Source organism: Myotis brandtii, unplaced genomic scaffold (genome assembly GCF_000412655.1).
Source record: "Myotis brandtii unplaced genomic scaffold, ASM41265v1 scaffold78, whole genome shotgun sequence".
In the NCBI taxonomy this organism is placed as follows: domain Eukaryota; kingdom Metazoa; phylum Chordata; class Mammalia; order Chiroptera; family Vespertilionidae; genus Myotis; species Myotis brandtii.
This window is the reverse complement of record NW_005371131.1, coordinates 874,449-889,261: the sequence shown is the minus strand read 5'-3', so window position 1 is coordinate 889,261 and position 14,813 is coordinate 874,449. Positions and strand designations below refer to the sequence as shown.

The window sequence follows — 14,813 nt, the reverse complement described above, 5'->3', positions numbered from 1 at the left end:
AATGAAGAGAACTCAGAGTCACAGACTTTTTAGAGGTTAAAGGTTACTTTCCTGGGATGTGGTGACAAACCCTAAGTCCAGGCCTCCTGGAGTGCTGGGTCCTGGGGCCACTCACACAGCCCCGGGGAGGGGAAGCATTACCCCTGCTCCCGGAGATTTCTCTCTCCAGCAGTCCCGGCCTCAGGAGTTTTCAGGACCAGGGCTGGAATTCCATTAGTCAGGGTTGAAAGAACAGCAAACAAGCAGGTCTGGAAGTCTCAAGGCTTTCAGTGTATAATGAATTATAGCGTATTTACCAAGACCATCACCACAACCCAAATGTAGAACATTTCCATCACCCTAAAGAGCGGGTAATATTCTACATCCAGAATTCCTCTCTCTGTCGTCCCTGAGGCAACATTTTATCTTAGATTAGAATCTGTGTGAGAAATCTTATCTTTCATTCTTCAAATTTCCGTTTCTTTCTTGTTTTTGTTTTTGTTTTGTTAATCCTCATCTGAGGATATTTTCCCGCATTGATTTTTAGAGATAGTGGAAGGGAGCGGGAGAGACAGAAAGAGAAAAAACGGCCATGTGAGAGAGACCATTGATTGATTGGTTGCCTCCTGGGCTGCGACCCTTCAGTCCTAAGGCTCAGCTAGGGCTCAAATTTCTTTTTACAGTAACTTCAATCCATTTACTATCCAGATGACAACCTTTAAGGTCTCCAGCATTAATATAATGATTTCTTTGGCCTTTTAAAAATTAAACAGACACTAATTTTTAAAGCAGTTTTAGGTTCACAGTAAAGCTGAGTGGAAAGTACAGAGAATTCCCATACATCCCATTTCCCCCACACGCCTGGACTCCGCTCACTATCAACAGCCCGGCCAGAGGGTACATTTGCTACAAACCATGAACCGATACTGACACGTCATTAGCATCCAAAGTCCATAGTTTACGTTAGGTTCACTCCTGGTGCTGTACATGCCAGGGGTTTGGACAAATATACAAGGACACGGATCCACTATGATGGTATCATCCGGAATAGTTTCACTGCCCTAAAACCCCCTTTGTCTTTGCCTTTTTATGACGACTATTTTTAGTCAGACGTCAGTTTGTGTACTTTAACTTTTATCTGATAACTCAGTAGGAACACTAAGGTCTTTAAACCTAAGTTAAATTTTCTTTCTTTTTTTTCCTACTGGGGTAACTTTTAGAGAGATAAAGGTTTATAATAAAAGTCCAGAATATGTTTATACTTTTATTAATCATTTAATTGTTTTTACACATATACTTTTATTCATTTTATTTTATTCTTTGAAATAGATTATTTACCTTTTTTAGCTTTATTGAAGTATAATTGATATATAAAAATTGCATATGCTTAAGTATATATTTTGGAGAAATAGATGACGTACCTTTTAACCAAGGTTTTATAACTCTACTGAGTAATTAAATTTTCTCCTGTTGTATGACATTTTTTCCAAGTAGAAAACCATTCTTAATCTGAAAATGAAGTTTTAAAACCTATTTGAGTATCTGGAAGACTGAAATTTATGAGTGGGTGACTATAGACAGTACGTTTATTATTTTCTCCTATTTCAATTAACGTGTATTTATTGAGCATCTACTCTGTCCAAGCATTGTACTAACTAAGCCTGGAAATTTTTTCTTAACGGCTCTCACATTAAAGCATTAGGAATTTTGGCTTGATATCTTCATTTTCTTCTCCCCTGGATGCCTTTGGAATCTCTTAGAATCACATAAGCACTTCCTAGTCTCTTAAATTCAAAACAGCCTTCATGGAATTTGCTAGACTTGACAGCTTTGTCCTTTAAACTTTGTGGAGGTGGAAGAGCCCATTCATTTCCTTTATCAGCCCTGTGCAGCCACATCAGCCTCAGGAACAGGTGGCCCGAGGGCCCTATTGCTGCCCAGATTCTACCTGAGTCTTCACTCCTCTCTCTCAATTCCACATGGAGGGGGCTCCTCAGGAGGAACTGAGCAAGCAGGAGTTTATACGGAAAACGCACTCACTTGGAGAGAACACACACGGTGCCTCGCTACCCCGCACGGAGTATTCTCCGTCGCTGTCACAGTGTCCTCCCCACCGGGTCACGTTTGGGGCTTTTGCTTCACAGAGGCTCCTGCACTCTGGTTCTGGAGGAAAAGCCCTCCAAGGCCTCAGCTCTCACAGAGCACGGAACCTCTCTCGCTTCAAATTAGGTTAAAAATGGAACCTGATCAGGTAGCCCGCAAACTTCGAAACACTTAGTCCAGTGGGAAGCTTGGGTTCCCTGTGAGTCAACTGCTAAAAGCTCCAGTTACTTTATGGATTTGATTTTAGTGACATCGGCAAAAGCCGTCAGACAACAACAGACCCCCAGCCCATGATGTGTTTTCTCTCCGAAGCCTCTGTCGGGTTCCAGCATGGCTCCCACGCTGGGGGCAGGCTCCAAGCACAGTCCCTTCCCAGACCAAGCGGAGGTTCCTCTGTCTTTCCTCTTTGTGGGCTCAGTCCAGGCTCAGCACCAGGCCGTCTGTTCCAGGCCACTCCCAGGTCAGCTCGGCCACCGGAGATAGAGCTCCACTAGTCCATGTAGATCAGCGGTTCTCAACCTGTGGGTCGCGACCCCTTTGGGGGTCCAACGACCCTTTCACAGGGGTCGCCTAAGACCTTCGGAAAACACCTATATAATTACATATTGTTTTTGTGATTTATCACTATGCTTTAATTATGTTCAATTTGTAACAATGAAATTGGGGGTCACCACAACATGAGGAACTGTATTAAAGGGTCGCGGCGTTAGGAAGGTTGAGAACCACTGATGTAGATGGAGCCAGACTCAAACCCTGTTGGACTGGATACCCAGTGGAGCGGCCCGGTCTTTTGTTTTGACCCCTTACATGTGGGAGGGGAGAGACGGGCCCAGAATCTGTTTGGTATGCCTACGTGCAACAGAGATGTCATGTTAAATATTAATAGGCATGGCTACCAATGACTAAGACAGCTAAGTGGAACGAGGGACTTTTACCAGCTTAGAGCTTATCTGTGACAGACGTGGCAACAATGCCTGAAGCCTAGGTGTCTTGGAAACGACCTTTTATGCTGGCCGTCCTGGAGTTGTGTAGGAAGAGGGAACATTTCTTCTTTCTCGTCTTGCTAAGAGCTCTGTTACCAACAGCTGGGATGGCCCGGCGTTTTCAAGGCCAAGTGCAGGAATCTTGTTAGTACTGAGGAGGAAAAGGGTGGGCCTGGGAAGCCAAAAACTTACCATGTAGACTGACAGATGGCAGAAAGAATGGAGTATGAGGGCGTGAGCATTCTGCAGCTCCCGTCCCCACCTCACGGGTTGCGTGAGATGCGATGAGATGAGATGGTACAAGTGCTTGGCACCTGGAACACAAGAAGTGCTCAATAAATGTCTGCCGTTACCATCATGTGTACACAGTGCCTGTGACCAGTAGGTGCTCAATAAACCTTACTTCCCACAAAGACCAGTCTAACCTTTGTTTGGGGTTGAGAGATGGGCTGTTGGCTGGGTGGCAGTCAGAAACAGGAGGTACTGAGAGACAGGAGGCAGGCAAGGCCAAGGCTGAGCCCCACCTTTGCTCATCCCTTTTCCCATTTCATCTCCACAACAGCCCCATGAGGCAGGTAGAGCAGTGTCACCCATTTTTCAGAAGGGGATACTGCGGCCCTGAGAGGCTCAGCCCTCCCTTAGGGCTCTTCAGCCGTGGGTCTCCTCTATGTCCTCCCGTTGGGGGTGGGAGTAGAGGCGGTGGGTGCTGGGAGTGGGACAGCCCCAAGGGCCCTCAGAGGGGCGGCTGCATTTGCTCATAGGAAGTCCGAGGCACCAGGGACCTTCCAGGCCCGGGACGAGGGGCGGTCGCAGCGGCCCAGCCAAGGTCAGAGCCAGCTTCTCCGGAGACAGTCCAGCCCTGCCCTCAGCAGGGAGGTGAGCACTGCCTGCCTGCCCTGGGCCCCTGCACCCCAAGGGGCGAGCCACTGCTTTTCCCCTCCCCCAGGTGCCAGGCGGGGTCCTGGGAAGGGAGGTCCTTTATGCAAGTGTCAGAGTCCCAACCACGGGTGTCCAGCTTGCCCCTCTCCCAGAGCCAGCAGTCCTTTGAAGGCGGCCCTTCCTTGTTGTTTCATTCCTTCATTAAGTAGCTGCTAGCTTGAGTTTTCAGGGAAAGCCTCGGACTCAATAGTCCGCCTCTAAGGGCCATCCCTTCCAGGCCGGGGATTAATATTTTTATATATTTTTAAAAATATATATATATATATTTTTAATTAATTTCAGAGAGGAAAGGAGAGGGGGAGAGAGAGAGAAACATCAATGATGAGAGAGAATCATTGATTGGCTGCCTCCTGCACGCCCCCCACTGGGGATCAAGCCCACAACCCGGGAACTGGACCGTGACCTCCTGGTTCATAGGTCGATGCTCAACCACTGAACCACGCTGGCTGAGTGGGATTTATATTTTTAAAGAAACTCTTAGAGGGCAAGGCCTGAGCTAGTGGAAGGGAGTGTTGGTGTGGAAATTCGTGCACCTGATAGCCCAGGTTGGAATCAATATCGTGGGGGAGGGGGAAGCCGGGACAGCGAGCAGCTCTTTGCAGATCTCTTTCTGGAACTGCGTGAAGTGGGTGAGAGGGAAGAGCAGACACCCCCGCCCCCGGGAGGGAGCGCAGAGACTGTAGGTGCTTTTTGACCCGCTTTAATCCCAGCTGCTGTGAGGACACAGCCTGCCTCTCCCTGTGGCCTGGCCAAGAGCCCAGTGTCCTGAGCTCCTCGGCAGAGGCCACCTGGTCAGGGTCCTGGAGCCTCACCCACCCCTCACCTCGTCCTCAGGTAACCACGCCCCTTGCGAAGCAGGCAGAACCAGCCCGGAGGAGCCGTGCAGAGGCCCCTCCTCCCAGGAGACCTGGGGGGGACCTGCGGCTCCAGGGGTCCTCGCCGCCCCCAAGGACATCAGCCAGGACTTCTGAGAGGGAACGGCGAACAGAGAAACCTCCGGAGAGAGGCCGGGCAGGCTCAAGACAGCCTCCGGGTGGGTGGCAGAGTCAGGAGGAGCTGCCTGGGGCCCCGGGTCCGCACAGACACTTGGAGAGAGGCTGGAGCAGCCAGGAGGAGGGCCCAGGCCTGGGGGGCTGGCAAGGACTTGGGGAGCCCAGTGGGGGCGCTACCAGAGCCCTGGAGGGAACATGGAGGGGCCCTCTCAGGGAGTCTGAGGAGAGCTGGGGGCAGTCAGAGGCCTGGGAGAAGCCCCCCAGTAATGGGGTGCAGAAGCCCCCTGACAGGCCAGCTCAAAGGGGCCGGGGCGCCCTGCAGGAGCTGTTCGGTCCTCCCCAGCCTATGAGCCTTCCGGAGAACACCCGGGAGGGCCCAGCAGAGTTCTCGAATTCCTGGAGGCCTGAGACAGACACTGCTATGGGCCGGGGAACTGAGGGAGCATGCCCACACCTGCATGGCCCTGAGAGGCGCCTGGAGTTTGACTGGAGGGACCTGCTGAGCCTTCTTGGGATGCCCAGAGAGGGGGCCTGGGCCCGCCCAGAGGAGCCAACGCTTGCTTCCCGTCTTCCAAGGCTGGACTGGGAAGGCCTCCTGGAGCTCCTGCAGGCCCAGCTGCCCCGAAAGGACCCAGCTGGACACTGGGGTGGCCCAGTCACAGCTCCAGGGCCAGAGCTGGGTTCCCCAGGCACAAAGGATGCCCTTGAACGAGAGCGACAAAGCCAGCCTGCCGGCTGGGCAGAGGCCACCCTAGTCAATGGACACAGCCCCGAGCAGGGGCCCCAGGGCTTGGCCCAGCTGCCCAGCCCTGCCTGCACCTCCACCCAGTGGCCAAAGACCAAAGTGACGAGTGGACCAGAGACCTCAACTACGGCTGGTCTGGAGACGAGCCAGCTGGGGAGTAGGAGCCCTGCAGAAGGCCCCAGCTCAGCAGACTGGGAGGTAAGTCAGTCTCAAAGCTCGGCCCTAATCCTCCCTCCTGACCAAAACCTTTCCCAGTCACCAAAATGGCCATCGGTGATAATGGCCAACCCTCCAGTGAGAATTTACTATGTGCTACGCCCTGGTGTGAATGACTTATGGGTATTTTCCTCATTTAATTTCCATGGCAACCTCATGAGAAAGCCACTGATAATTAACAAATAAGGAAACTGAGATAGAGAGGTCAAGCCACTTGCCCCAAATCACACAGCTAGTAAGGGCTGGGGCAGGGGTGAACCCCAGGTCTGCTCAGTGCAGATCACCTGAGGCCTCAGGCAAGATGCTCTGTCCAGCCTTCTCCCCTCCCGGCCCCACAACACCTGGTTTGTGTTGCCCTGGTGGCTCTTAGCTGACTTTGGCCGGCATTGTAGCCAGTGTGGTCATGTCCCCGCCCCTTGCTGTATTCCAGGTTCCTCTCAGTCCAGAACAGCCTCACTTACCTCTCTCTGGTCCTTACAGCTCCTTTCAGGCACAGTGAAGAGGTTGCATCTGCTCACTGAGTGAGTCAGCTGCTGAGACAGGTTGCTTAAATGAGGACCCACGTGCAAAGTAGGCTCAATGCCTGGCACATAGTAGGTGCTCACCAAGTCCCTTCCCTGCCTTCTTGGCCCAGGGCAGGGTCACAGAGTCAGTGGTACTCTGGTGCTGCCTGGAGCCTTTATCTGAAGGTGATGGGCGGGGAGGGTCCTGGAGGCCAGAGCCCTGCAGCCTGCCTCAGCTCCCCGGAACACAGCACATGGTTTGGGACTCCTAGCCCATCTTGGCCCCAGTCTTCCCTATAAAATAGGACCAACTCCTTCCCTGACGGGTACCACTGGGATGATGCGAGGCTCCTGTTTGTTCATCTGACCCTCAGTGTGCAAGGACGATGGCAGGGTTTGTGGTGTGCCGGGCCCTGGGCTGGGTGCTTTACATGCTCTGCCATGAACAAGGTTCAGACCCATTAGGCATTTGCCAGGGGTCACACCTGCATAAGTCCAAGCTTTTAACCACCATGTTGTGAGGCCTCAGAGTCCACGGCAGGACTAGGGAGTCCCTCCCCCGTATTTCTGGCTTTTATCCATTTGTCCTCTAATGAATTCAATGCACAGTCACCAGAGAGGCAGGCATAAGCCAATGTGGTTCTGTCAGGCTTCCTGGGGAGGCAGGTGGACTACGTGTAGCTCAGGAAGGGCGCCATGCTGTGTCCCAGTGAATGCTGGGATGCCAGATCAAAGGGAAGAGGGAGAGCAGGGAGATTCTTCAGCTACAGTTACTCCACAGTGAGGCTCAGGAGTCCCGGGGAGGTTAGGAGATGGTGACTGGGGAGGGGCAGGAACACCACGTGCTTAAGGGCATTTCTACACACACACACACACACACACACACACACGCACACACGGGCATTTCCACAGATGACAACAGGCATTCACTAGGTCCTCCTCGGGCTCCAGCTGCTCACCTCTGTGAAAATCCTTGGCACGGCATTCAAGGCCTCCTGGCCTCCTTGCACCCAGATTTGCCCTCTGGCTGTGCTGAGCTGGCTGCAGAGCCCTGTGAGCACATCTCCCTGCCTTTGTGCATGCTGTTCCCATTGCCCAGGATGCTCTTTCTCTCCCTCTTCACTAAACGCCATTCACTGTGCAAGTGAGATCAGGTGCCCTGTTCTGAGACACTTTCCCCAGGTTGGTGATGTCTTCCTTCTGGGCTTGGTAGTTCTACCTTCATCTGGTCATACTCAGTTGTCATTTCCCCATAAGAAACATGAGCTCTGTGGGGCAGGAGGTGTGCCTTCTTTCTCTCTGTATCCCTGGCCCCTGGCCCAGGGCCTGACACAGTGGAAGAGGTCAGCTGAGTGGATGGTTGACCAGTGAATACATGGATGCTTAAGTGCAATGCAAGCCCTGGCTGGTATTGCTAAGTGGTTAGAGCATTTGCTCATGTACTGAAGGGTTGTGGGTTTGATTCCTGGTCAAGGGCATGTACCTGGTTGCAGGTTTGATCCCTGGCCCTGGCTGGGGCATGTGTGGGAGCCAACCAATTGATGGGTCTCTCCCACATTGATGTTTTTCTCTCTCCCTCCCTCTCTCCCTTCCACTCTCTCTAAAAATCAATGGAAAAAATATCCTTGGATGAAATTTACAAAAAAGAAAAAAAAGATGGAATATGGGAGGGGAGTGGGTAGATGATAAATGATTGAAAATGGATATGTGAATGGACGATGGATAGGGCATATATGCTGGACAAATAATAAACAGATGCTGAATATGGGAGGGGAGTGGGTAGATGATAAATGATTGAAAATGGATATGTGAATGGACGATGGATAGGGCATATATGCTGGACAAATAATAAATAGATGCTGGATGGATGATAGATGGGTAGATAAATATATAGATAGGTGGGTGATGAATGGAATCGATAATAGATGTTGGATGGATGGATGTTGCTTAGATGATGGATGGGGTGATGAATGGATGGATGGATGAATGTTGGGTAGAATATGGATGGATAGATGGATAGATGGGTAGATAGATGGATGTTGCATGGATGGGTAAGTGTGGAATATGGATGATGGATGGTGAATGACTGTTAGAAGGGTAGGTAGATGAACTGAGGAAGGATACATGGAAGTAGGATGGATGGATAGATGATGAATAGAGGATGGATGTATAAATGGGAAAATGGATGTTGGATAGATGAGTAGGTGGGTAATGTAGGATGTATGTTGGATGGGTACATGGATCTATGGATGTTGGATCTAGATGGATGTTGGATGATGAATGGATAGATAAGAAGGTGGATAGAGGAGTGGAAACTGGGGAATAACTTGGACTAAGCTGTGTTCTTTCTTATCTCCAGTTCCAATCAAAGGAGCCTGAGGAGTCAGAACCGAGAGGAGACTCACTGACCGGCCAGAAGCGGGCAGACTCGGTAGTTGGGTCTTGGGTGTGGACACCTGGGGAGGGGAGGGGAAGGGATGGGAAATCAGATTGGAGAGGGGCTGAGGTCCTCAGCTGACCTCTGGGTTCATCCAGACCCAGGTGGGCTCTGTAATGGGCTCATCCGTGTGCATGGCGGGGCCTGGGGAAGAGGGGCTCTGGTGGAGCTGGGTGGCAGAGCCACCTTCTGGCTTGGGGATTTGGGTGAGGACTTGAGCCCAGGGCTCTGCTCTTAACTTGCTAGAATGCCCTGGAAAGGTAGCTAAAACGCCTCCCCTGGGCAAATAGCAGTTTGGCTCCAATGGTCTCTGAAGGCAAGGTCCTTCTGGCTCTGGAGGGCTGCCAGGCTGGGAGGAAGGGTAGAGCTTCCAGGAGCTGGAGCAAGAGAAGCGTTGAAGGGGCTGAGGAAATGCCACACTCCGCCAGGTCTGGAGCACCTCCAGGGTCCTGGGGCAGGACAGATGTGTGCAGGGGTGGGGCCCACTGGGGCTGCTCTGAGGCCAGGCTGCAGCTGTAGTGCATTGCTTTGTCCCGCCCCTCCCCCTGGCCTGCCAAACAGACTGTTCTCCTCACCCTCAGCCTCCAGAGAGGTGAGGTCAGAGCTCAGGGCCTGGGGCAGCGGGAGGGAGGCGGGGAGGAGACAGGCTGTTTGGGGTTGTGCTTTCCTTACCCTGCTGTTCTGCTGTCCCACATGCCGCCTGATTGGGGTGTCTGTCTGGCAGCCTGGAGCCCCGACTCTGGCCCTGCTGCTTGTCAGAGCTGGGGGGATTCTGCCCAACCCCTCCCTGGGCAGATGAGAAAACACAGGGCAGGGGTGTTGTCCCAGGTCATACAGTTGGTGGCTGAACTCAAACTAGAACTAGGGCTCGGAACCCCCACCCAGCGCTCTGTCTGCTCCCCCCAAGCCGCTTCCTGGCCCTGCCCTGATTCCCTGCTTGGCCTTGCACAGCAGCAGCAATGTCCCATGTGCTTGGTGGGCCAGTCTTTCTGACAGGTGGCTGTAGGAGTTTGTGAAATGGGAGGGGACAGGGGACTGGTCACTAAAGGCACTTCCAGTTCTCACAGGGGCTCCGGCAACTTTGCGCTTCCCCTTTTTGGGTTATTTCTTCATACTTCCTGGGGCCAGGGTTTCATGAACAAAGAGGAAATAGTAATACAGGGGTCCCTCTAGTCTCCACCAAATGGGCCCATCCCAGCAACACGGAAAGCCTCTCAATCACCCCCAGGCAGCCAGGACTACACAGAATTGATAGCAGCCTCATTCATTCATTCATTCACTCATTCATTCACATTCACTTAGTACCTTCTGCATGCTGGGTGTGGGCGGAGTGACTAGAGCGCCAGCATGGCGCATGGTCTAGTGGCCAGCACTGTGATGGGACGTGGTGGCGGTGGGGCAGTCCTTCCCCAAAGCCCTGCTGCACCTGTGCTTTGAGGCTTCATGCTCTGCCTCCTGTGAATCTCCGGACCCGGAGGGTTGGGACATCTGGGCTCTGTCTTCCTTCCACCTGCTCTGGGACTTGGGGCAGATGCTTTGCTTCGCTGGGCCTGTTCCTCCAAAGGGGGCTCACTTGGGGGTCCTACCAGGATGGGAGGACATGTGGCTGTAGGAATCTGTGATCCATTCCTTTCACAAAGGTGAGGAGAGTAGGCAGATAGGGGACTTGGGGCTAGAGGGGCCTGTGTGACCCCTTGGCCCCAGGTGGCTGTGCCATGGGGAAGAGGGTCCAGCGTTCCCACATCTTTAGATATTTCAAGAGAAGTTAGAAATATGTCGTTATATGTTAAATCTCTTGATTATTTAACACTGGATCCTGCCGGCCACATGGGGTTCGATGTTAGTTAGGAGCCCAGTCAGGCAAACACCATGTAGCATGAAAGGTGTACCGAGCTCCGTTCTCCCAGCTCTGGGAGAGGAGAACAGGGGAGCCCTGGGCCTCTAGGCGGGCACGGCAGGATGGGCAGGGGAGGCTGTAGTCAGGGACTTTCCCATCTCCCCAAAGGGACCTGGGGCCAACACTGGACCCTGTTTGACAGGCAGACAAGAGGCCTGCGGAGGGCAAGGCTGGGAGCCCACTCAAGGGCCGACTGGTGACCTCATGGCGGATGCCCGGGGACCGGCCCACGCTGTTCAATCCGTTCCTGCTATCCCTGGGGGTCCTCAGGTGGCAAAGGGTAGGCTGGCTCCAGTGGGGTGGGAGGGTGAGGGCGGGGAGCGGGGGAGGAGAGGGAGGAGGTTGGTGTTAGTCAAAGAGGAGAGAGTGGAGGCCGAGAAGGCAGGATTTGGGGGCCCACATGAGAAAGGAGGGAAAAGCAGAGCCCTGAGCCCACAGGGCCTCTGTGAGTGAGTGGGTTGCCCACTCCAGGGTGAGGGGTGACTGAATGAGCTTCAGAGCTGAAAGCTCCCAGTCTGCAACCGGCCAGGGAGAGCCAGGTTGGGGGGAGGGAGAGGGGGAGGAGGGCCCTGTGAGGGGCTCTGGGATTGCAAAGTGTGTCTCAGTCCTGGGCCGGAGCCAGTTTCACAAACATCTGGCATTACGTAACCCATCCCCTGCCCAGAGAGGGCTGTAAACACTCAGGCCTCTGGTTCGGGGTTTCCTCAAGGGCAGGGAGGGGAGGCAGCTGTGACCTGCTCCCTCCTGCCCCTTCACAGCCAGAGAGAAGGGGGCTGGCTCACGCGGCCTCTTCTCTCAGTGACAGGCGGACTGTCACCCTCTTGCTGGCTCTGGGCCCAGCACTGGGCTGGGCGTGTTAAAGACTTACACCCATTTTACAAACCAAGAGAGTAAGTCTCAGGGAGGTGAGTTGACTTGCCTGAGGTCAAAAAGCTGGGGTTTAGAGGAGCCAGCTTCTTGGTGATTTTCCTCATTCCTAGATGAGAGAATGGCTGCAGCTGAACTCACTGAGCCTTGGTTGCCACATCTGTCTAAGGGGGGCAGGGAATCTATGGAGACACTCAGGGCTGCAGGGAGGGCCCCGGGAGATCAGGATGCACAGAGGTGTGATGGGGGGGGCGGGGGGCAGGCGTGGCCAAATACCAACTTCCCCATCCACTTCATAATTTCCTCTCTGCTGCCTTTTGAGAATTAGTAAGAGGGTATTGAGAAGAACATGGTTACCTGGGCAGGGTGGTACTTTCAAGCCATGGACAGGAATTACCTTATCAACAGGAAGGGGCAGGTGAAGTCCCGAGTGGAGAGAAATGGGGAAAGGACTCTGGGATAATGATGCTGCTGCTGATAACTAGCATTTATTGTGCACCTACTATGTGCTCAGCTGTGTTCAATGCATGGCATGCTTTACCACCAGGCATACCAGGTGCGGTTTATATTGTCCATGTTACAGACAAGAAAATGAGGCTCAGAGAGGACAAAAATATCACTGCTGTAGATCCCACTTGGGGCAGAGTGGAGATTTAAACCCTACTCTGGTTGACCTGGTTTATATTGTCCATGTTACAGACAAGAAAATGAGGCTCAGAGAGGACCACTGCTGCACTGCTGTAGATCCCACTTGGGGCAGAGTGGAGATTTAAACCCTACTCTGGTTGACCTCATAACCCCCCCCCCGCCCCCCGCATCTGGATCTCCCTGCCTTCCTGCAGGCTAAGAGTCCCCATTAGACAGGTGTGGCAGCTGAGGCTTGGTTTGTAGTGGTTCTTGCTTCTGGGAATGAGGAGAATCAGGAGCTGAGGGATAGAACTGGCAGTGGAGCCTCCCAGACAGGTACTTAGAGTAGTTGCACACGTCTCTTGAGCGAGATAGTGAGATTAGTCCACAGTTAAAAACCAGGAAGCCTGGGCTTGAACTCTGTTTCTGCACTAACTTGTGTGGCTTTGGGCCAATGTTCACCATTTAAGTCTGAATCACCCCAAAGTTGGGTGGCCCTGTTTAATTACTCTGTCCTGGGTCCCTGAGTCTGTGCCATCTCTCTCCTGCCAGGGCAGGTTGTGGTAAGGTAGTCATTTCTTCATTTGTGCATTCATTCATTTAACAATGTTTGCTAAGGACCTATAAGGACCTATTGTGGGCTGAAGCTCTGAGACAAACAAAAAAAACACTTCATCCCTGCCCACCAGGAGCTCATGGTTTGGTGAGAACACTGACATGTATGTGGTTAGAACACTGTGGTTATCACATCAGTGGGGGAATGTACAGATGTAGGGAGCACCGGGTGGGAAGGTGATGCAGGGAGCATCAGACAAGGAGATTGTAACTGTGGTGGGGGCACTTGGGTTTCCTCTGGACCAAGACTTGAAGAGCGAGGAGGAATTTTCCAGGCAAACAAACATTTGGAGGGAGAGGCAGGAGAGAGGGGGAGTGGATGTGTGTGTGTGTGTGTGTGTGTGTGTGTGTGTGTGTTCGGGGCGGGGGGTACAGAGAATAGGAAAGGAAGTGTTTCAGACATGGCAGAGAACAACATGTGCAGTCCCACCAAGGTGCAGAGGACCTGCTCATTCTGGGAATTCTTAGAAGTCCAGCATTGTGGACCCTAGCATGTAAAATGTGTGTGTACGATGACGGAGGACAGCAGGCAGGGGCAGATTATGATGGATGCAGACTGCTTGGAACAGGAATGCAGAGTTGATCTATTAGCACAGGGGAAGTGTTGAAGAACCTTGAGCAGGGGAGTGATCTGATCACTGGGTTGAGGGAACTAGAAGTGGAGTCCCAGAGGCCAGGAAACCTGTAAGGGGGCTGTGAGGTGCCCAGGCCACAGGGCAAGGCACTGGTGGTAGGTGAGGTCTTCTGTTTGTCCACTTACTCTCCCAAGGATAAAGTGCCTGAGTTAGGTACAGGGGTAGGGTAGGAGAACTCAGCATAGGGATGCCGAAAGGCCAGTGTCTAGAGCAGTGGTTCTCAACCTGTGGGTCGCGACCCCTTTGGCGGTCGAACGACCCTTTCCCAGGGGTCGCCTAAGACCATCCTGCATATCAGATATTTACATTACGGTTCATAACAGTAGCAACATGACAGTTATGAAGTAGCAACGAAAATAATGTTATGGTTGGGTCACAACATGAGGAACTGTATTTAAAGGGCCAGAAGGTTGAGAACCACTGGTCTAGAGGAAGATGGGCTTATCCATGGCCTCATTTCTAGTGTGGAGGAGAGAATCCCAGTGGGAAATACTGAGAAAGAACTTCAGCTCCCTGAGCCTCCATTTCTTTATCTGTGAAATGGGGATGGTAATTATGATAGTAATAATTCTTGATCCCCGAATTAAGATGGCGGAATAATTGAAATGGCAATTATTCCAAGCCCCCTGTCCTTCTACCGAAGGATAGCTAACTAGGGATAAATGGGGTGTTCTGGGTACTTTACTTAACAGTTAATCCTTATAGCATCCCCATGAAATAACAGCATTATCCCATTTAACAGAGGGTGAAGTTGAGGCACAGAGAGGTTAAGTACCTTGCTTAGGTAACACAGTATTTGAATCACAATGCCACACAAGCTACTACATGCATTTAGCAACAAATTCCACCAAAGGTCCCTCCTCTACTTCAGGGCTCAGATGAACTCCTGCCGGCAAAAGGGCTCCTAAAAACGGCCAAGTGCTCTGGGAACGTGAGCCACGGGTGTACACCCACACCCACGAACCCCAAACCAGGTTCTTAAGCCAGAAAGACCCATTTACAGGAGGGGGCATTTAGGGGGCACACGCTAGGAGTGCCACCTCTTCTTACGGTGTGGCCTTGAGCAAGTCGGCTCACCTCTCTGCGCCTCTATTTTCTCATTAGTAAAATGGGGGCAAGGGCACCGTCAGTCAAGCCTGTAGTGAGGGTGAAAGTCGATTTCATTGGTGACAAGCGGGGCTCCGGGGGTGGGACGCTAAGTTGTTAGTGTTGGGGGCTTGGCCCACGCGCCCAGCAAACCGGGGGGCCGGCGGCTCCCGGCTGGGGCGGGGAGCG

General features: G+C 52.5%; 1 protein-coding gene across 2 annotated transcripts in view; it reads left to right on the top strand.

Annotated features, from left to right (window-relative positions):
- The window catches only part of TRIOBP (TRIO and F-actin binding protein), a 54,569-nt gene that overhangs the window by 14,768 nt on the left and 24,988 nt on the right, over nucleotides 1–14,813 (top strand). For both annotated transcript variants that reach the window (XM_014530812.1, XM_014530811.1), the window contains exons 6-9: nucleotides 3,827–3,941; nucleotides 4,839–5,939; nucleotides 8,820–8,891; nucleotides 10,937–11,074. In XM_014530812.1, coding sequence (XP_014386298.1) covers nucleotides 3,827–3,941; nucleotides 4,839–5,939; nucleotides 8,820–8,891; nucleotides 10,937–11,074 — 1,426 coding nt within the window. The remainder of the gene's footprint in view (nucleotides 1–3,826; nucleotides 3,942–4,838; nucleotides 5,940–8,819; nucleotides 8,892–10,936; nucleotides 11,075–14,813) is intronic.